Genomic DNA, 22,436 nt, shown 5'->3' with positions numbered 1-22,436 from the left:
CCACCTCCATTGCTGCAACTGATGATATCTTGGAGGAATCCGATCACGACAATGATGACGAGTCTGCTGATGATGAGGATCCAAATGCTACCGAGGAGTCAGAGGAGGACGATTGAGCTTTTGGGGCGCTAGCTTCGCTCTTTTCCTTTTTGGTGTCTTGATGCCAAAGGGGGAGAGAGTTCTATAGGTCTCGGGATTTGCATGGGTCTTTGCCTTGCTTGGGTTTGTGTTTTCCTTTCGTTCGTGGTGTTAAACTTTGGCTTGTGAACCTTGGTGCTTATCTCATCTTGCATGGTGTAAGACATGTGCTTATCTAGCTATCTATCTTTATTATCGATGATATTGTTGTTTATTCCATTATTATCTTTACCTTCATATTATGTGCTTATTGCTTATCTTCGCATTCCCTCTTGTCGAGTAGGAGTGGTGAGTCTATAAAATCTAGGGGGAGTCTCGCCCTTGATGGGTGACAAAATTGGGGCACACATCTAGGGGGAGTCCCGACAACATTTTCTAGACTTCCCTCGTGCAAATCTTGTTGTTGTCATCATCCACCAAAAAGGGGGAGATTGTAAGGGCATTTCCCTACTTTGTGTTTTGGATTATGATGACAACCCTTTGTTGGTCTAATCTTGTGCTAAGTGCTTCAGGTTCTCGGTGGTTAGGCTTTCATTGGATAGCTATTCTCTCTGGAAGGAAAAGATCGAAGACGGAGTTTTTCTTCGCTTTTTATCTCTTTGGTCGTAGGGAACCCGTACTATCAAGAGGGAATCCACATTGGAAAGAGTTGGGGGAATCTTTTCACGTACACTTTCCTCTCCCCTCTATTGCCTTCCTTAGTTGTGAGAGAGAGCTCTTCCCTTCTTATCCTACTGCTTACTGTGGCTTCCCAGCGGTTGTACCGCTCTCCAGGAGCGGTTGTACCGCTGGTTCTTGACGCTTACCAGTTTTGTTCGAGCGGTTGTACCGCTGCTTCCGGGCGGTGGTACCACCAACATGCTCAGCAATGACTAGGGCGGTTGTTCCGGCCAAGTACCGCCCAAGTACCGGTCAGACTTCTGTTCTGATGCAGTACTCAGGCGGTGGTGGCCCGATTGGTCCGGTCGTACCGGTACCACCGGTGCCCGGAGCGGTTCTACCGCTCAGGACTTAGCCATCCCCAACGCTCAAGGCCAAGCAGTTGCACCGGTCCTATACCGCTCGACTACCGCACTCAGGGGTGACTCCCTACTGTTTCTATGCGGTAGTTGAGCGGTGGCTGGGCGGTTGGTCCGGTTGTTCTCTTAAACAGGTACTATCGCCTAGTCGCCCGTTTGTACCGCTTGGTAGGGTTCTGCACGTAAACCGTGTGTCCCAGTTGTACCGGGACAAGGAGCGGTTGTACCGCTGCAGTATAGAAAATGCAGTAACGGTTGGATTTTTAGGGTTGCTATATAAGGGTGCTTCTTCCACCTACCTTACCTACCTTTGACCTCTCTCACTCCACCATTAATGCTACTCAAGCTCTCTTACCCGATCTCTCTCTCTAGCCACTCAAACTTGTTGATTTGTTAGGGATTGAAGGAGGAGACCTATATCTACACTTCCACCAAAGGATATTTGCTTCCCCCATACTTTCTTGTGTGGATTTTGTCACTCTTGGGTGTTTGAGCACCCTAGACGGTTGAGGTCACCTCGGTGCCACATTCAATTGTGGTGAAGCTCTGTAGTTTCGTTGGGAGCCTCCAATTAAGTTGTGGAGAGAGCCCCAACCTTGTTCGTAAAGGTCCGGTTGCCGCCTCTAAGGGCACCAACAGTGGAATCACGGCATCTCACATTGTGTGAGGGCGTGAGGAGAATATGGTGGCCCTAGTGGCTTCTTGGGGAGCATTGTGCCTCCACACCGCTCCAACGGAGACGTACTTCCCCTCAAAAGGGAGGAACTTCGGTAACACATCCTCGTATTCACCGGCTCCACTCTTGGTTATCTCGTCCCTTTACTTGTGCAAGCTTATTTGTGTTACATACCTTGCTTGCTTGTGTGCTCGTTGTTGTTGCATCATATAGGTTTCCCACCTAGTTGCATATCTAGACAACCTACTTTGATGCAAAGTTTAATTTGGTAAAGAAAAGCTAAAAATTGTTAGTTGCCTATTCACCTCCCCCTCTAGTCAACTATATCGATCCTTTCAACTTTGCATCTTTTGGCTTCAATATTATGAATATGTGTATCACTACGATCGAGATTTAATAAAAATAGACCACTCATCAAGGGTGCATGACCATAAAAGATATTACTCATATAAATAGAACAACCATTATTCTCTGATTTAAATGAATAACCTTCTCGCATCAAACAAGATCCAGATATAATGTTCATGCTCAACGCTGGCACCAAATAAGAATTATTCAAGTCTAAAATTAATCCCGATGATAGATGCAGAGGTAGCGTGCCGACGGCGATCACATCAACCTTGGAACCATTTCCGACGCGCATTGTCACCTTTCACGAAAGTCGTTCCTCTCGATGAGGTGGTGGCGGCGGTATATTGTACAAGCGTGTGCACTCGTACCATACACCATCTTGCGCTTTGGACAGTCTGTTGTGATCTTGACCAAAAGGGAAGTTGCTCCATTTGATGGGATCTTGATTGGTTTCCTTTCAGAAATATATATTTCTGCACAATAATAGGAAAAACAAGTTTCTTCTTTCTTGAAGGATTAGTGTTAGAAAATGCGAGATATGTGAAACCCCCCCAGTAAAACCACATCAAAACCCTCTTATAGAAGTGACAAATATTGAGCCATCAATGCTAGGGTTTTTCTATTGTCACTTCTAATTGCCAAGATGTCTCCATTGAACTTTTATTGAGCCTGCTTGAGTTCATGAGTGTTTCTCATCCTTGGATGAAAGAAAGAATACTCTATCTTGAATAGTCATTGACAATGACACTATCATAGAATGGAGGCCCAGAGAGATCCGAATGAAGGAGCTTCAAAGGCCTTGAAGCCGAGACAATACCCTTGGGAGGAACCTTTGCGACCGCCAAGGGATCTACACCCTTTTCTAGATTCTCGTCCAAAACAACATTTTCTTCTTTGTCCTCCCACAAATTTAGGCGCTGGAGGCTCTCCCAAACCCCCCTCCCGTGGCATGTCAACCTTCTTCGCGGACACATGGACACCTTTTTTTGCGAATACACAATGCTTGTGTATTTTTTTCATTAATAGAAGAAGTTGAAGTGAGAACATATGAGGGAGGGGGTACATCGGATGGCACAACCAAAGGTTGCATAAACATGGTGCCCAGAGCAGACAAACATGGGATGCTAGTCCCAAATAGAAGCTACAACACAACACTAAACTACCCTATCTAAGAGAAATGACCCTAACCAAGACGATGGCCCGAAACTCAAAATCCAATAGCAAACACGCTACGAGCAAGCAAGATGATGCCTCTAGGAAGGGGAACGACGCGATGATGTTGTCATTGTTCGGTCCAAGGAACTGGACCTGGGGTTTCCCTCGGTGCTTGAGTAGGGGAACGGAGAAAACGTTGTGGCAGCGTCTCCTGAAAGGGGATGACACCCGCAGGTGTCGCCGCTGCCAGCATCAGCAAACGAGTAGGGATTTCGCCCTGGCCTATGTTGGAACAATCCCAATGATGTCGTGACATGATCCAAAGACGAGAACATGTCATAAGATGGGGCCGCTATCGCCGGAAGGGGAGCTATGCCCAACGCTGAAGTGGCAACGGGAGCCACCGGAAGCGCGAGCATTGGATCTAGCGAATGAGGGGCAATGGAAGGTGTGGCGGTCGGGGTTGGAGAGGCCTCCTTTTGGATCTTCATGACCTTCTCCATCCTTATGTTCGTTGGCTTTCTCTGCCCATTGTGATCCCTTGTCACAGTCAACCCCACACGTCGCCGTGTTGTTACTTGCCGTCTTGCGCGCATGAACCGGGACAAGATGCGCTAGCTCATCTTCTCCACGAGACTTAAGGGCCTGAGAATCCGGAGGCCTCCGATCCCATCTCGAGATTTGTTGCTTGCTGTATAGGCATTTTGAACACCATTATACCGCTTACAAATATTTTTACTTTTATACACACTATTTGTGGTCTTCTCGCCAAGAGTGTCATGAGCAGGCATGGCATATGCTTTATGAATTTGTGTTGGAAGGATGAGGATGAGCCTGGCCTTGTTGCTTAATCAGATGATTGCTCGCATGGAGACTGGAACGCCTTGTTTTTTCTCTCAGCTTTTTCTACCCGCAAAAAAATAGCTTTTTCTACCAGAGTAGCGGGTGCTGGCACACAAGTGAACGAGACTTGCACCAAGTAGAAAAGAACCCGACCAGTCTGCTAACCAGAACATTAAACAAGAGTGATTTTTGTCACTGGGTAGGCATTTTGAATAGATAGATTGTGCCACTTCAGGCAAACCTAGAAATGGCTAGCATAATGAAAATAAAACTGAACGCTGAATCATACGGGTTCAGCCCCAGCCCTCTTGGTCAGGCAGCGTAGCTAGGGGTGAAAAGTGGTAGCGGATAATCCAAAATATCCGATATTCGTATTCAAGAAAATGCCTATTCGTATCCGAAACATCCGCATCCGAACCAAAATGGAAATGGAAATTATCCGTATCCGAATTTATTAAACAAATAAAAAATAAAATATGGTAGGAGATTTTGACACAAATATGGATATGGAAGTGGATATATCCGTATCCGAATAAGATTATGGGAAGTAATTTTTAAAATTCTAGGCCCAATATTCCAATTATCCAACATAAAAGCCAAATAAGTGGTCAAATTTTACTCTTTATATGATTAAACTGATAAATTATTATGCATTACAATAGTATTTATACATAAACCTATTTATCATTGACTTATTGTATGTCACAAGTTGATTATTTTAGGTCACATAGCTATCGACTAATTTACTTAAGCAATATGTTGATATTATTCGTATCCGTTTCGAATCAAGAAAATATCCGATATGTATCCGTATTCGAATAATATCCGAGCCGCATCCGTATCCGATAATATCCGTATTCGGATTCGTATTCGTTTTGAAAATATGAAAATGGAAGTGGTAAGAGCACTATTCGATCCGCATCCGATCCGTTTCCACCCCTAAGCGTAGCCAGCCAAGTAGCTGCAGCAACTTACAATAATCAGCGCTTTTTTTAAACAAGGCAAAAGATTTGCCATTTTCATTGATTAAGGAGGAAGGTTTTAGACAAATAGCAGCAAAACAGGGAACAAAGAATTACTTTCGCGGTATTACAATACTCAAGTGAGTGGCGCCTGCCAAAGCCCAAAGATGGGCCTTCTCTTTGATCTTCACGACGACCATCAAGGTAGTAGCCGCGGTGTTGCGAAAGACCCTCGCATTGCGCTCTTTCCAAATCTCCCAAGACATTAACATGAACAAGGAGGCGATTGCCTTTCTCTGATTTCTACGCTCAATCACATTTTTAATCCACCATTCTCTAACCGAAACCTCAAATCTCCAGCTCCTCACCACATCATCATGTAGGCCAATCCACGCAGCAACCTGTACCCAAACACATTAGGAGAACCTGCACTAGAAGAGAATATGCGCCGCGGTTTCTTGGGAGAATCAGCGCTTTTTAGGGCATGTACAATGGGAGCAGCACCACACCACTATCCCAACGTTTCACGTAGATAAAAGTAACTAAAGCCATTGTTTAATTCTACCTTGGTCCAACGGAAGCAGCGATATTGTCCTCAGGGTTGGCAGCCTTTTTCTATTCACCATAGAGTAGGCTTGTCCTGTTAAAGTTAGCACGGTGATGTCCAACCCTTCCTCATTGGCAACGTCTGCACTTTTGTCAAGGGAGAGCCGGCCTCTTATGCAGGATCCTATCTATCTCTGCAAGTTACACCTTTTGCTAAGCTCAGCTATCCGAACCAACGTGGTGTGCTGGAGTATTTGTCCATGCTGGAGCATTGACTATGCCCTACTACTGCCATTTAGGGCATGACCAATGCATAGCCTCAAGGTGATGCCTCAGTACGATCGGATAACAGAAAAAATAGGTTCGGATGGGGAAGCAGGATCCTCTTCAGGAGGCGGGTGCTTAGAGAGAAAAAGTGTGGTCCGGTGCATAAAGTTGAAAAAGTTAAAATGAAGAGGAGGGATGCATGTGTAATAAGAGTCACTTTCTATTCTTTGATGAGGCCCACTAGTAATAGCTTGCATTGGGGAGAAAAAAATCAACACATATGCCTTAAATTAATTTTTGTCATGAAGCCTCTGTATCCATATGTCATCATTGTACATGCCCTGAGGGCATGTACAACGGTGGCAGTACCAAACGGTAGCCTCATGTATGCATGTGTATAAAGTTGCGTGGAGCAGCTATGTATGGGAGCATGGAACCAACGGAAGCAGCAACGCCCTGGGGCCACTCACCAGCTTTTCATGTTCTTTTCTTTCCCTCAAATGAGCTCAACCCTCTCTGACCCATCATCTCTCTCTCCTCAGTTTCTTTGCTTTATTGATGAAGCGCCTACCTCCTCTGCAAGAGGTCGTTCGGGTCTGCAGGCAGTAGTCTTTTTAACTCGATTCTCCACGCCAGATGATTCTCCAACGTGGACAGGCGGAGCAGCTGTCCAGCGTGGAGCGTTGGCCATGCCCTTAGAGGATTGCCACAAGTAAAACGTCACCGCAAAAACTGTTTGACCAGGTAGGAGACCATCGGTTATGACAGCGTTTTCTGTTTTTGAAAGATTACTTTATAATTTGTTTTTGAAAGATTACAGCGGTTTCTGTTTCAGCCTTGTCAAGCGATCTGACAGACCAAGGACAAGGAACGAGGGATCAGCGCCTATACAGCTTTGCGTGCTGCTCAGTCGTGAAGCGTGGAGACAAAAAAGAAATCCTCGCTTTTCACCACAGCTTTGGCTGCCAGGTGCCAGCCTACCAGACTGGAAACTGCATTCCTGACCACCAGAAAGCGCCTGTGCCAAGTACTAGAACAAACGCTACGGTCGTCGAACAGCAGCGCTCGCATGCTCTCCGCCTCCCCTTGTTACCGTGGCATCTTCACGAGGGTAGACACCCTCAACTGCTCTGTCCTGTCCACCTTTGCTTTTTGGTCAGCCTCTGCAGCACGGAGACAGCAGATCATTTGCTTTTGCTCAGCTTTGGCTTGCACAGCAGCTTACGGTGCTGGCTAGGAAAAGTGACGATATCCCAAACTTACACCAAGTACGAAACCGTCTCCCTTTTTTTTAGGAAGAGACCGTAGAACAATTATATTTTATATTAATAAATGAAACCGTCTCCCTTTGGTTCCCAAGTACTCCCTCTGTTTCGAATTACTTGTTTTGGATTTGTCTAGATACGGATGCATCTAGACTATCCGTATCTAGACAAATCTAAGACAAGTACTCCCTCCGTTCCGAATTACTTGTCTTAGATTTGTCTAGATACGGATGTATCTAGCACTAAAATGAGTCTAGATACGGATTAAAGACAAGTAATTTAGAATGGAGGGAGTAATTCGGAACGGAGGGAGTAGTAGTACTCTTCCCAACGTTGGGAAAAAAACTGGAGTAGTACTTTGTGATCTGCAGTTTGCTACAGTCTTCTTCCCAACGTTGAAGGCTTGGAGTTTCAGAACCATTTTTGCAGGGGTTCTATCTGTATGATTTCACTTCTAAGTTAGTAATTTATGATCTGCTGTTTGCTACAGACTAGATGTACGCAAAAGATGAGCTACACAAATGTGATCAGGAGCAGCATTGCAAATTTGAAACTAACCTACAATTTCCAACTACCTAGTTTTAGACTTTAGTTTGAAGACTTGGGCCTGTCCCTACGCATACGAATATGGTCAAATCTGGCTGTGGGTACATGACACAAAAATGGTCAAAGGTGAGATAAATATTGCACGCATGCAACACGTACGAGAATATCAAGGATGCTCAGATGGCAGTTTTGAGAATATCATCAGGTCCAAAAGACACTTAGATAAATTACATATATAGGAGCTGGCGACATTGCTTAGATGGTCTAATAAATAAGGTAACAGGAGCGCTTCTTCGTCCTTGCGCTGAGTGAAGCTGCAGATGGCATCAGTGAGCCTAGGGGTGATATGATCTGAGCTGACTTCAAACAAAAACTGTGCTGATTCCACATCTCGGAAGTCAGGAACCTGGTTCACATAAATTGCAGATATAAGCCACACAAATTTGCTGGGGATCGAACCATTATCATGCCATGAACATATTGGAAGGCGGTAGATCAGATAAAAGCTAAACTGATAAGCAAAAAAGAAATTTAAGATTATGTAGATGGTGCAATAAAACTGAAACATGCATGAGTGTTCAACTTTTTCGATAAAAGATTATCAGAAATAGTTTTCGGAGAGTTTGCGTGATTTCAGATGAACTGAAAAATGCTGAGACTTCTTACAGAAAATGCTGAGTATTGCGAAAAGAGTATTTGAGTCAATTGGTCTGTTTGTTAAACTGAAAAAAACATATTATTTCGTTCTAAAAAAACCATATTGCCAGTATATCGCTATGCAGAACATTAAACCATATTACCAGTACAACTAAACAGCATTTAATAATTTCAAGCAATCAAAAATTGAAAAGATAAGGTACTTCCATGAGAAAAACAATTTAAGCGCTAATGAGATGATGAACAACATTAATTGAAGCACAGGTATTTTTAAAGAATAGCCGGAGTTAACAATCATGTTGCAACCATAAAACATGATAGGTTGTATAACTCTCAACGATTGGCAGATTTCATACACATGAATCCAAAATGTGCAAGGTGATCAGTGAATAATTTATTCCCAGGTACAACACTTATAACACGGAAGATTTTATTTGTTGGCGCAGATAAAACACAAGATAAAATGTCCAATTCCAAACATTGAACAGAGCATATCAAATTCATAAAATTCCAATTTATGTAACAGACTTTACCTTTAATCACTGCTCTTTTCAAAATTATATAGTAACAGCTTAAAAAATGATACAGTAAGCAACCCAGCATTTTGCAATTCTAGAGATAGCCTGTAAGCAAATTAAGTACAGTAGCTAGCATGAAACAAGAACAAGTTGTCTGCCCGGGGTAACATGAGTAACTAAAATGAACTGAAGATTTAACCAAACTCCATCACCATAATTGGTCCCATAATAGTGAATGCTTTGAAATGCAAAATGTGACCGATCGGGATAGGGATGAAAACATGTGTATAGTACTGCAGTGTAGCGATAAACTATGAGCCAGATAGAGGAAGAAAGTACAGTATGCAATTAGGGCTTCTACCACTAGCATATATCTCAAACCTAGAGGAATTTAGACAAAAATTATGACTGCAAATTCTAAAACAGAAATTTTGACCACGAGCATATAGGAGTATCTCATTCTCATACCTAGAGGAATGATTGCTGCACATTCATTAATTACCACTTTGAGCACTGTGACTTCTATCAACTTAGAACAAATGGACACATATGTGCTACCAAGTACCAACGCATACACATGAACATGCAACAAACAATTCAAGGCACACCACATAGGAAAATGATCTGGAGAATTAAGCACAAGGTCAAGCCACATCCGTTGGGTAGTAGGGAAGAAGGTTTTACCAATCATCAGAAAGTCAGTTGTCTGGAGCGAGGAAGGCAGGCGGCCACGCGAGGAAGTAGGCGCACATCGGGTGGCCGTACTCCTTGCCATGTTTGGTGTGCATGCGCTCGATCTTGGCGGTGTCCAGATGTAAGGAGTAGCGCCCATACCCCATCGTTCTGATGAACAGCTTGCCGGTACGCCCCGCGTCCATGTCGCTGAGCCAAACACTGAAGATCCTGAGGCACTTGTCCTTGGGCAGGCCCGGCACCGTGTCGTACACCTTGGTGAGATTCATCTCCCTCTCCAGATACCACCCATCGTCGCTCCACCTGGTCTCCCCACGCACCCACACCCGCAGCAGCTGGTCCTCCACGGTCGCGATGCACAGCCGCCCGTCGTCCGGCGTCTCCCCGATGCGGAACTTGCCGAACCTGGGCATCTCCTTCGGCGCCAGCAGGTAAGAGAAGTGCAGTGTGGAAGGGTCCAGCGAGAGCACGCGGCCGGAGTTGCAGATGTGCCAGTAGAGCTTCCCGGCGGCGTGCACGCAGCGCGACTCGAACCACCAGGGGTCGAAGCTGACCTCCACCTCCGTGGCCCGCGGGAGCGCGCGCCAGCGGCACTGGCCGTCGTCGACGGACGCGACCCAGGCGCGGGGGTGCCCGCCGTCGATGGAGATGCAGACGACCTCGAAGCAGAGCTTGCTCGGGTGCGCGCGGGAGAGAAGCCCGGAGCCGACGTAGTGCCTGCAGCTGCGCCAGCGCTGGTCGTCGGGCACCGTGTCGCGCGGCGGCGGCGGGAGGAGCACGCGGCGGCGGGTGGCCGGGTCGATGACGAGGAGGCGTGGGAGGATCCCCTTGGGAAGCGACGCGAGCGGTTCGAGAAGCAGCAGGCCTTGGTGGCAGTCGTGGAGCACGAAGCGGGAGGCCTCCGGAGCGAAGTCGAGGGAGAGGTTCGGTGCGGAGGCGTCGAGGGGAGCGAAGACGGCGGGGGCCTCGATGACGATGTCCTTGGATGCCGAGTGCAGGGGCGGCGGCAAACCGGTGGCGGTGGGGTGGAAGAAGTGGCCGAGGAGAGGAGCGGTGCGGGGGAGGCAGCGTGCGGCGACGCGGCGCCAGCGGTGGCAGGCGAGGGCGGCACGGAGAAGGTCGGCGAGGGAGAGGCGACGGAGAATGTTGCGGAGGCTGTCCACGGGGAGGACATCGACCGCCTTCTGCTGCGGCGGCGGAGGGAGGGTGGTGGACGATCCGGCCATGGCCATGGTTTGTACCTAGTGAGAGGCCAGGTGTCTTCGGCTTGGCTTATAGTGAAAGGACGGAGGCAGGTAGTACGTTTGGTTTGGACCAGGCTTTGGCAAGGAAAAGCAGCAGAGAGTCGCGTTTACCACCACACCGCTCGCCTTTTTCTTTTTGAACTCACCACATCAGTCACCATGGGTGAACTCTTTTGGAAATATGAAATTCGAAATGGTCTGCTTAATTTCTTCGAAACCTTTTTGTTGCGGGGAAATTCCTTTGATACCTAATAATAAAGGAAAATGCTATCTAGGAAATGTCAGCTCTTTAGACATTCCGAGCGAACTACCTGATGGCCGTTGTATCAAAAACACAAATCTTGATGCACTATCGGTAGAAAAAACCACCTGTTCTCTAGGAACGTGCCCGGCACTGACACGCTTGCGTCCACTGTCTACAAACACTGGCGGCCCCTCGCATTGTCCCATTTTCCCCCTTCGTTGACTTGCCGAGAGCGAGTGAGATTGTAGAGCACACAAGGAGATGGTTTTGACGATGGCAACCTCTCTCGACAACTGCGACAGGACCGTGCCCGTCGCTCGTGCTGCCGGACACCATTCGGGCTTCCGAGCTAGCTAGGGGCTCCTCCTCGCCGCATCCGATGAGGTCGGCGAGAGGTCTTAACGGCGGCGGCGGCAGACGTCGACGACCCCCCCCCCCCTCCCCAAGCCAGGGGCCGGGGCGACTTCTCCGCGGCCGGTAGAGGCTCTCACCCGACGACGCATGCCTCCCCGAGAGTGCATCACCCCAAGTGTCGTAGACTGGCCCTCGCCGCCGGCCGACAAGGGCATTGTCGCGATCTTGAAGCAACACATACTCACGATGCTAGAGGAGGCACGGTTGCGATAGTGGCTCAAGCGTGCGGAGGCACAGTGGCGCCTTCCGCTCTGGCTACACACATCACCACCTACGCCACTGAGGATGGCGCATTTCCACTGCCTCCGTGGTTGGCCTCTGCGAAGAAGAAGACATGCGTGGGGTTACAGCAAGGCGACACGCACGGGGGAGGGGAGGGCACTGGGAGGCGGCAATTGATTGGGGGGATTCGAGGCGAGGTATAGGCTGGAGACAGGGCTAATGCCATGGAGCTCATGAAGGTTGAACCCCCCCCCCCTCTTCTTCTCCCTGCTCCCTAATGACCCACAAGTATAAGGAATCAATCGTAGTCCTTCCGACAAGTAAGAGTGTCAAACCCAACAAGGGGCAGAAGGAATTGATAAGTGCTTTTCAGATTATATTCTCTGCAGGTGCGGTAAGGCAATTTTGACAGATATTGCTATGGACAAGCCAGAAGTAATTCTTATAGTGATTAAAACGTTCTGGAGGACACTCATGAGTTTCGTTTAGTTACTTTCACCATGATTCATTGACTCGCATTCATTGCTTTGATAAGTTGTCATGTGTGGAGCTAGTGTGTTGTTCTTACTTGAACAAATAACCTACTTATGATTACCCTCCCTCTTGCAAGCATCCACAACTACAAGAGAAGAATTAAGATAAATCTAACCGTAGTATGAAACATAATCCAGTCCCTTACGAAACGGCTCATAAATTAGGGTATAGCTTTCTGCATTCCCTCAAGCCATCATCTACAATCCCACAATGATTTCCCCTAGGCCCAAACATGGCGAAGTGCCATGCAGTCGACGTTCACACGACACCACTAGAGGAAGAACAACATAACACATGATCGAAACATTGAACAAAAACCAATTTCACATGATTACAGATATGTCTTCAACACATCTATAATTTTTTATTGTTTCATGTTATTATATTATCATTTTTGCATGCTTTATATAGGATATTTTATATTATTTTTATGGACTAGCCTATTAACTTAGTGCGCAGTGTCAGTTTCTGTTTTTACCCATTTTCTTTGTTTCACAGAAAAACCAAACCAAACAAAGTCAAAACATGATGAAACTTCACGTTGATTTTTTCTGGACTATGAGAGACACTAGAAGCTTCGAGGAGAGACCAAGAGATATACGAGGGGGCGACGAGATCACACGGTGCGCCTTGTAGGAGGGGCGTCCCATCAACACTTGTGGGGCCCGTGAGGCTCCGTTGGACCTAATTCCTGGGCTATAATTCCCTAATATTCCAAAAAAGATGGAGCGAGGCCCGAAACAATTTTTCCGCTGGCTCAAGGCTCTGTTCTTCCGCGATCCCATCTGGAGGCCTTTTCCGGTACTCCGCCGAAGAGGGGAACCATTGGGGAGGCTATCTTCATCGCCTTTTCTACCTCCATGCTGATGTGTGAGCATTTCCTACAAGACCTACGGGTCCATAGAAGTAGCTAGATGGCTTTCTCTGTCTCTTTTGATCTCCAATGCAATTATCTCCTTTGAGATCTATTCGATGTAATTCTTTTGGTGTGTTTGTTGTGATCTGATGAATTTGTGGATTTATGATTAGACTATTCATTGAAAATATTTGAGCCTTGTGAGATTTAATTTATGTGTGATTTTATAGCTATGTATGCTTTTTGATCTATGAGTCTTCTTTGGCCAATTGGATGAGTAGATCTTCAGAGGGAGTGGATTCAATCTTGGGGCTAGTCTTACCCAGTGGCAGAAAGGGCAAGGCACGTATTGTATTGTTACTACTAAGGATAAAACAACAGGGTTTGAACATATTGCTTGGTCTTACTTTGTCTGCATTATGTCATCTTGCTTAATGCGTTACTCCGTTTGTATGAACTTAATACTTTTAGATGCATGCTGGATAACAGTCATGAGGTGGAGTAATAGTAGTAGGTGTTAGTAAGTTTAACGGTCTACTTGTCATGAACGTCATGCCTATATATGAATTATGCCATGAAGAACTACAATCATAATTATGTGCAATTCTGTCAATTGTCCAACAGTAATTTGTTTACCCACCGATCCTATCCTTATGAGAGAGATGCCTCTAGTGAACCTATAGCCCTCGGCTCCATTTTCATGGGTGTTTTTATGTGCAATGAGGCGTTATATCCACCCCTTCAAATTTGGTAAGCTTACCATGCCAATGCTACACATCATCCTAAACATGACACTACATACTAAAATAACACGATTAGAACAAAATTGCATGATTTGAAGGCAACATACTCAGAGTAATTGGGGCAACTGACGTAAACACTTAGCTCTATAATATCAGGATATTAATTAGGGAAGGTAACATGTTTTAAGACAACAAGGGCATCACATGCGCAACATAACATCAGAGCTTTTGTCCTCTAGACAAAATATATACATTTCAACGACAAACACTACTTACACTACTATTTAGATAGCGTGGAAGCAATTCTGGCCGCATAGCCCCAGGTATGCCAAGCATAGGGCTTAGTAGTGGATGTGACATTGCCATAGATATTTACCTTGAAGCCCCCGCCCGTCAGCTTAAAGACGAGGACTTCCTCCTACTTCACGTGGTGCTTCTGCCAGCACTCACTCTAGTTTCGAAACAACAACACCTGGTCACCAAACTCGGACACCTGCACCCATTCCTCACACCACCGGCAGGAGGCCACTGATATGCAATGGGAAGGCGTATCTCGAGCCAGTTCTTGAGGGGCTTTTGGAAAGCCATCAAGACGACAAACATGGCCATGTCGTCCATATCCATATGGACATAGAACCGACATGTACCGTTCTCTCGGCATGTGGCCCAGATTGGGTCAGTGGACATGATGGCGCAGAGGCGATACCGCCGCCTCCCTCCTCCCCGGCAATTTAGGCTTAATGCCCATGGGTTGAGCGGAGCACATCCTGGAAGCCAGGCGATGAATGGCAGCCACCCCCTCCCATGACGTGTCACTTGGTCTTCATCACCTTGTCTATTAAGCATACATTGGTGATTATCATTGCACAATAAATCAAGGAAGTGCACAACTCAAGGAGAAATCATTGACATGCAAAGACATAGGAAGTGCATAAGTGAAGCATAATCCTGGACATTGTGCATTGGCATGATCTAACACAAAAGTCATTGCATAATCATGGACATGCAAATACATAGGTTGCACAAAAGCGAATCATAAGCATGGACATTGCACGTTGACACGATCTAACAAAAAAGGCATTGCACAACTATGGACGTGCAAAGACATCGGTAGTTCAGAATAAGATTAAGCATGGACATCGCACATTGGCATGATCTAACACAAAGGCATTGCACAATCATGGACATGCAAAGACATCGTTAATTCAAAATTGAAGCATAAGCATGGGCATTGCACATTGGCGAGATATAAGACAAAGCAGTGAGGATAACCATTGACATGCACATTAGCGAGATCTAAGACAAAGCAGTGCACAATCTAGCATAACCATTGACATGCACATTGGCATGATCTAAGACAAAGCAGTGCACAATCTAGCAATGTGCATGTACAATCCAAATTGACATACACATTGTCTGCCACAAATTTGTTATGTGTACAATCTAATCGAGTCATGCTAATCAAATGCACGTATATGAAATACTCTAACTGCGTACCGAATCCCCTAGGAACTAAGCATTCCGCTTGAGGTGGACATGAAAGCATCGTAAATTGGCCTAAAACACCCTAACCGCATATCCAATCCCCTCTTCTATCCTCCAATCAAAGTTTACGAACTAATGTAACTTCTTGTAGATAGAAAAACTTACAGTGGCCGCATGCGATAGAGGTGTTGATGCCAGAGCCGAAGAAGAAGACCCCAACGCTCCAGCTGCGGGAGCCGTGGCGGGTGTCAGAATCCCTGCCTCCAAAGCTAGGAATTTCTTGGCACCCTCATTGGAACTCTATACAGCCGCAAATGATGTCCCCGCCGCCACACCCGCACACTCACAGGCAGCCCTCAAGGTACCAGCCATTGATGGGTGCTCAATACATGCCGAGCGCGGCTTGGTGAAGATGGGAAAAGAAGACTTGAGCCTCCTCTCCATATCCCCCGATTTGAGGCTCCTTGCCTCAATGCCGGCGAGCCATCAGAGGTGAGCACTAGTGTAGGGGACAAGGATTCAAGTAGTAAGATGGTCGAGCAAAGCCGGCCTTCAATGGCAAAGAAGGGGTGGTGAAATAATAGGGGTTTGAATGGTGAGTGGAGTTATGACCGAAGCATCCCGTCTCTCGTGCTTCCAACGCATGTAACCGCGTGCAACGATGCATCCCCTGGAAACATGTGAATTCCTCTCCCAGCCCAGAGATGCTTTAAGAACCATGCGAGTCATGAATTCAGTGCATCCTAGCTAACCAAACGTCTATTTTGGCATCGTCAGGGCCTGCATGGAAAGAATGCCAACAACCAAACACATCCTCGTACTATCTAAATTCAAGATCCAACTATCCAAACACATCCTTGTACTATCCAAATTCAAGATTCAAGTATCACTACTTTTTCCGAATATGTGTGTATGCATGTTGTCCTATTTTTGCAGGTTATGGCAATTCACCATGTAATCTTTATTTTTACCTTTTCCAGGTCATTGCTTGGAACTTAGATACTTGGTTTGCTTTAATAAATGGTTGTGTGCATCATACAATCCATAGGCCGGTGGTACTCCTCCTTAAAAAAGGATTCAACTATCGCTAGATACGTAAATAAAAGCTTTGACAATCATCGACCCACAATGGCCAAATCTGCAAAATACCAAGGCAAGAAGGAACAATACAGAAGTCGAAATGCGATGAATATTACAGAATACGACCAAAGCAATGCATCGTCCAAAATAAGCATAATTTAACAGTACACCTTGCTAAATATCATCAAGTCCAAATGACGTTTGGATAAACATAGCATCAAAAGATTGCTTAAATACTGGCATGAAGGTCAAGGTAATCAGAGGTTCCCCATGAACTCAACGTTAGGTGGTAGCACGAAAGTAGTGACCCAGAAATGAAGAGCTGACTTCAAACAAAGATGCGCCAATTCCTTACAAATCACCAAACGGCCTGAATCATAGAAATGACACAAGTATCAGCTACCAAATTTGCATTGAAACAAACCAATATAACTTGATGAAAGTGCAGGATTAGCAAGCAGTATAAAAAAATCATAGCTCATGTCTATGATGTTTACTGTTCAGAATTCAAACATATAAGTGAATACCAGTAAAAGATTTTTCTCTTCAAGAGTTGTCGAAAAGATGGCAACAATTGAGACAAAATGACAATTACCGTATTATGAAAAGAAACTGAATAAGATGTGCTATCTTCTAGACAAGAAGTAGCCAAATCATCAATTGGTTTCATGCAGTGAGGAGTACGAGGTACCTAATTAACCAATAATCGCACAGTGAACGTCACATATATAATCATATGCATATTTGACACCAGTAATATCCTATCTGGATTTCTTTGATCTCCTAAATGATCAGATACTACAAAAATAGAAGCAAGATTGTGTCCTTATCAATTGTAAAGATAAGAGAAAGTAAAGGTGACATCGAGGGTCACAGTTAAGAACTTAATGTGAATAATGAGGACCATCTCCCAACCCAGTACCACAAGGCAAATGTGTAAGAAAAAAAAAACACATTAAGATGCTGATTTCCCAGGAATACAATTCATAAACAGAAGCTAAAAGACCCAATATGAAACTTGCACCAAGCCTGTGAAAGAAGCTCACTACAACTCTCAGCATAAAAAAAAATCTGCACTTTGGAAATCTAAAGGTAACCTAAAAGCTGTTTTTATAACAAATCAAAATGAGCAAGGAAATCAGAGTGAGCGGGCAGTTAAAAGTTAAAATGTAAACCTAATGTACAAAACTGCAATGTCAGAATGAATTTTACAATCCATGCATGAGCAACGTTAGTTACCAATGTAAACATTACTAGCAGGTAGTGTGCGGCGGCACGCCGCGCCACATGAATTTACAAACTATTTGTTTTTTTGGTAATATTTGGTAACTCGTCCCAAGACTTGATTCATTGCAAAGTAGTTCATACAAGAAAAGAATACATCTAGTTGGTACGTGCATACGTGATCTACAGTAGATAGTGATAGTGGCTACTGGACACAGAATTATAAAGCTCTTGTTCTTTTTTTAGATAAGATGTTGATCGTCTAGCTGGGTTTGTCTCAGTGATGTAGTGATAAAGAGATGAGGCTAGTTCTTATGCTTTGGTTCTTGGTGGTTTGTTCCCTATGTACACAATGTTGAAGTTGCTTTCATTTCATTCAAACTTAGTCCGTTTTGAATTGATGAATGTCCTAGATCTCGACGGATTGCAAACTATCTTGAAATTAGAGATAACCTTTTTTATTTTAAGAATCCTTGTTTGCCTTGATTTCTCTGACAGAATATAAAGTGGACATGAGAGCTACTTTGTTTGTTTAATAAGGTTGTAAACTTACACGCATGTATCTTTATTTCTTTTCACACAAAGTGTTTAAACTGAAGTTTTCTTTTTGCTTGATCACTACAATGAATTCGGTGCAGTAGAGGAGCGAAAGATAAATAGTACAGAAAGATAAAAGTCAACATATCTATACATTGTTGACTGGCAGAATAAGTTTTAATTAATCAAAATCAACATAAGCGAGGTGGGAGGAAGAATTAATTAGCATGTGAGTCACTTCATATGAAAAACAAATCGAGGCTAGGCAGTGCAAAAAAATGCCGAATCAACTAATTGATATTAGTTAGTCTGAAGGAGTTGACTGCCTTGTGGCCCAGTTTGGGCGTGAGCCAACCCAACAAAAAAAGTAAGAGTTATATTGTTTTTTAGAAGAAAATAGGTTATTTTCTGCTTTTAATAGTACTTACTTCATAAAAATGCCACCCAGTTCAGTGCACTTTCATTACCATGCCATTTATTTTTTTTCTTTTCCATTTTCTAGCACTTGAAAGGACCAAAGTGCCCCTGATGCTATCTAACCTTATCTAATGTGTGTGGACTGGTTGGATAAGGATTGCTCTCGGGCTAGCTCGTCGCCGTACCCCACTGCTGCTTGCGGAAGCCACCGCATCTCTCCGCCATAGCTTGCCCACGCGTGTGCGAGCAACCATAGCTCCCCCGCCGATGGCCCATGCCTTGCTGATGCCTGCGCGAGCCACTGTGGTTCGTCGCCGGTGCTCGTCCATGTCTGTAGGCGCCGGCGCAGCTCGTCCTCGCCTCGCGGATACCTACACAAGCCACCGCAGCTTGCCGCGGGTTCTCCCACACGCCCGCGCGCGACAGCGCAGCTCTCCGCGGGTGCTTGCCCTCCCCTGCGCGCATCGGCGCAGATCGCCCTCCCCTGCTGGAGAAGCATTCTAGTGGCGAGACTGGTGCTGAAGAGAAGGTGGATGCCTTGTGCAGGTCCTGAGCAAGTGGCTTAATGGCAGCAACGGCCGGAGGAGGAGATGGATGCGTATGCAGGTCCTGAAGGTGTTGAATGCAAGCAACATGTAAGTCACATTTATTGTAGTCTTTTGCTTGATTATGGATTGCAATTTGGAAATTACGTCAAGAATAGCATGTCACGTTTAGCTTCACAACCACGATGAACTGAGCGACAATACGACAAATGAATAATACCACAAATTTCAGTTCATAAGCTACTTGTTGCAATCTGTTTTGTTGCACTTGCTGTAGCTTATTCAAAGACAACAATGGAATTGTAGGTAGAAGTGGCAAAAGTATGTAGACCTCAAATTTCTGTACATTGGCATGGGAGAGATATACAGACACTTCAACAATGATTCATAGATGAATATGAAATAAGTTCACATCTGCCAAAAAACCGTGATGAGTTCACCTAATGAGTTCATAGATAAAACTAAATGAGTTCACAACGCAGAATGTAGATGAGCTCACCGCTGATATAAGCTCACGGCTCAGAGAAATTGAAGGAATTGAGTTCAAATACAAGAAAACTACTTGATGAAATAAGTCTGGAACTCCATGTTTGGAACTTGATTTATGTTTAATAATATGAATGTGTGCATGAAGGGGAGCCTTGGCGCAGTGGTAAAGCTGCTGCCTTGTGACCATGAGGTCACTTCTTTGTTGGATATGTGGCGTTGGAATGAGACTAATGTTACAGCCCAATAAGCGGTATGTGATAGCAGGCCTTCTCTGTGTCGACGGGCCATATTAAACTCATCTTTGTCCGGCAGGACAGTGAAGTGATTTGGAGACGTACTAAACATTTCTCTCATCGGAGAAGAAATTCCCAATTCCACAAACAGTTGATGTTCTTCCAGGTCGCTACAGTGATGGAGTCAATTCATTGGTACAACACCGGCATGAGCACAAAGGCAACTGGCCGGCGGTCATATGTCCATGGAAAAAAAATGCTAATTACTTCATATTTCTTGTTGTAATTTCAGTGATGACTTCCGGGTAGAACCAGGGTGGCTTCCTGGCGTCGCCGAGAGTAGCTCTGCCATTGAGTCGCTGGATCTACTTGCAAGTAGTGGAGCGCCCTAACTCATTCAGATCCGTAAGCATCCTTTGTTTCCTTCTTTTTGGTTGTTTGAATCGTTTGATTCCACTTTGTTTTCAGTGCAAAGAATAACTACCACCAGTTAGATCGACCTGTGATGATAATATATGTGATTAATTTATGTTTGTCATCCTCGTGTTCTTGTACGATTAACATCTACCACTACATCATCTATTTTTGGAATGAAATTTAACTAATGTATATATATATACTTTTGTGTCAGGTAGTCTGATTGTTTAGCATCTGTTGGTATAAATAACATAGTTTTCTGTTTAATTAAATAATTAACATTTTTTTCTTATAGACCGCAACAGTATCTCCGCTGAGAATATTTGACAGAATTGTTTCTTGTTATCTGAATATTTTTGTCACCATGGCTATACAGTAATAGAATGAATCTATTAGGCAGTGTTCTATCTGATGGGGACAACTTCTGATGCTACCATATATTTTTTTGACTGTAAGACTCATGGCAAGTGGAAGTTCTTTATAATGGGAGTCGGGAAAAAATCCGAGTATTTAGTGACTAAATTAGCTATAGAATATGACCAAGCTACCACATTAACGTATGCCTAAAGAATACATCTAAAAACAAAGGATGATGAAGTCAAGTGTGACATACATATCACATATCAATACCTAATATCTTATTATCAGAATGCATCCCAATCCATGATGATCCCAGCAACATCTCCAAAATGGCAATCCTGTGTGGATAGTATATACATACTCACTTCACAGTGCAATTTATTGTATATTTAATATCATGTGTTCAGCATATAGTACCCTATAAGGCTAACAAATCTACATTAGATTTCTTTAGTACAAGAGCAGATTTTGCGAAGCTTTAAAAGAAATTGATAATGCTGAGCGCCCTACTTTAGGCAAACTTGTTCAAAGAATTAAAAATGATTCATTTTATTTTTAGGAGAGAGAAAACTATCACAAAAGGAACAATAAATACCTGAGAATAATTTAGTAGTAAAATAGTCATCAAGCTGTACCATTTCCTCTGCATGTCAGCTATTCAGCACATCATGTGTTTATTTGTTTAAAAACCATGTGAAATTAAAGCACAATTACTTCCATCGAGAAAAATGGAACACAAAACGTAATGGAGAGATTAAGAATAAATATACCATGTCATATTAAAGATGCAGGTTCCGAATTCCTTGCACATTCACACAAGGAGCTGGACCCCCAAATTTGTGTCCTCAGCACAGACTTGCACGCAATGCCTGAACATTCTTCTTAGATTAAGAATTTGTAGCATATGCACTCAACTTTAGATCTGATGAAATTCTAGTACTAATAACTCGTCTACTCGTACAAGGAAACCACGCACACCAGAGGAGAGGAAAGGGAGATGAAGGGGACCTGTTGCCGGGGCCGAAGTTGGGGAAGACCGAGGGGAGTCGATTAGGATGGAGAGCGGCAGGGCAGCGAGCTATCCAGCGCCAACTGCAGGCGTGCCACCTTGGACTATGGGAAGGCCACCACCATGTATCCGCCTTGGAGGCCAGGGACAGAGCCGGAACCGAGGAAGATCTATGAGAAGACGATGGCATGCGGCTCTCCTGATTCATGGTGTAGCTTGCACGCACCTCCCGGCCGGCCAGACGGAGCGGCAACCAGGTGCACCATGGGATCTTGGGTGGAGACTGGAGGGCAGCATCAGGAGGAGAGATGGGCCTATAGGTGAGGAGTGGTTTGACACATAAGAGAAGAACACAGCAAAGAGCTACTTATAGGCAAGCAAAGAAGGACCCAGAACACAAACGATGTGCAAACGTCGAACTCCAAACATGTAAAGGTGGACACATGCATGCATGCATGAGCCATGCAGCAGCACACCTATACCAGCCCATACAACATCCCATGCAGCTAATATTTTTTTCTCACATGAGACAAAATCAGCCCATGCAGTCATACCATCTTTTCACATGAGACAATATAAGCCCATGCACCTTTAGAAGAAACATGCACAGTCCAAGTGAGCAACCAAGAGAGCAATCAACCATTTCACGAAAGCCACCGTGCACACGTGTCGCTCAATCAGCAGGGGTAAACAAAATTCCAAAAAACCTAGAAAAATCGAACCCTTACGGGCCTAGTCTTCTTAGTA

General features: G+C 44.7%; 1 protein-coding gene and 1 long non-coding RNA gene across 2 annotated transcripts; one reads left to right on the top strand and one right to left on the bottom strand.

Moving 5' to 3' along the window:
• Nucleotides 1-8,036: 8,036 nt before the first annotated feature.
• On the bottom strand, nt 8,037-10,967 carry LOC125556005 (uncharacterized). The gene is made up of 2 exons (XM_048718809.2): nt 9,628-10,967; nt 8,037-8,174 (listed from the first exon to the last, which is right to left on the bottom strand). The coding sequence occupies exon 1, from the start codon at nt 10,866-10,868 to the stop codon at nt 9,642-9,644; it is 1,227 nt and encodes a 408-aa protein (XP_048574766.1). The 5' UTR covers nt 10,869-10,967; the 3' UTR covers nt 8,037-8,174; nt 9,628-9,641.
• A 7,846-nt stretch (nt 10,968-18,813) lies between these two features.
• On the top strand, nt 18,814-22,212 carry LOC125509044 (uncharacterized). The gene is made up of 3 exons (XR_007283922.2): nt 18,814-19,271; nt 20,196-20,308; nt 21,645-22,212. It is a non-coding gene; the product is annotated as an uncharacterized LOC125509044 (long non-coding RNA).
• Nucleotides 22,213-22,436: the final 224 nt, after the last annotated feature.

The sequence above is a fragment of the Triticum urartu genome, chromosome 5A, assembly GCF_056163025.1.
Source record: "Triticum urartu cultivar PI428250 chromosome 5A, HENAU_Tu73, whole genome shotgun sequence".
NCBI classification, from domain to species: domain Eukaryota; kingdom Viridiplantae; phylum Streptophyta; class Magnoliopsida; order Poales; family Poaceae; genus Triticum; species Triticum urartu.
This window is presented reverse-complemented; position numbering and strand designations above follow the sequence as displayed.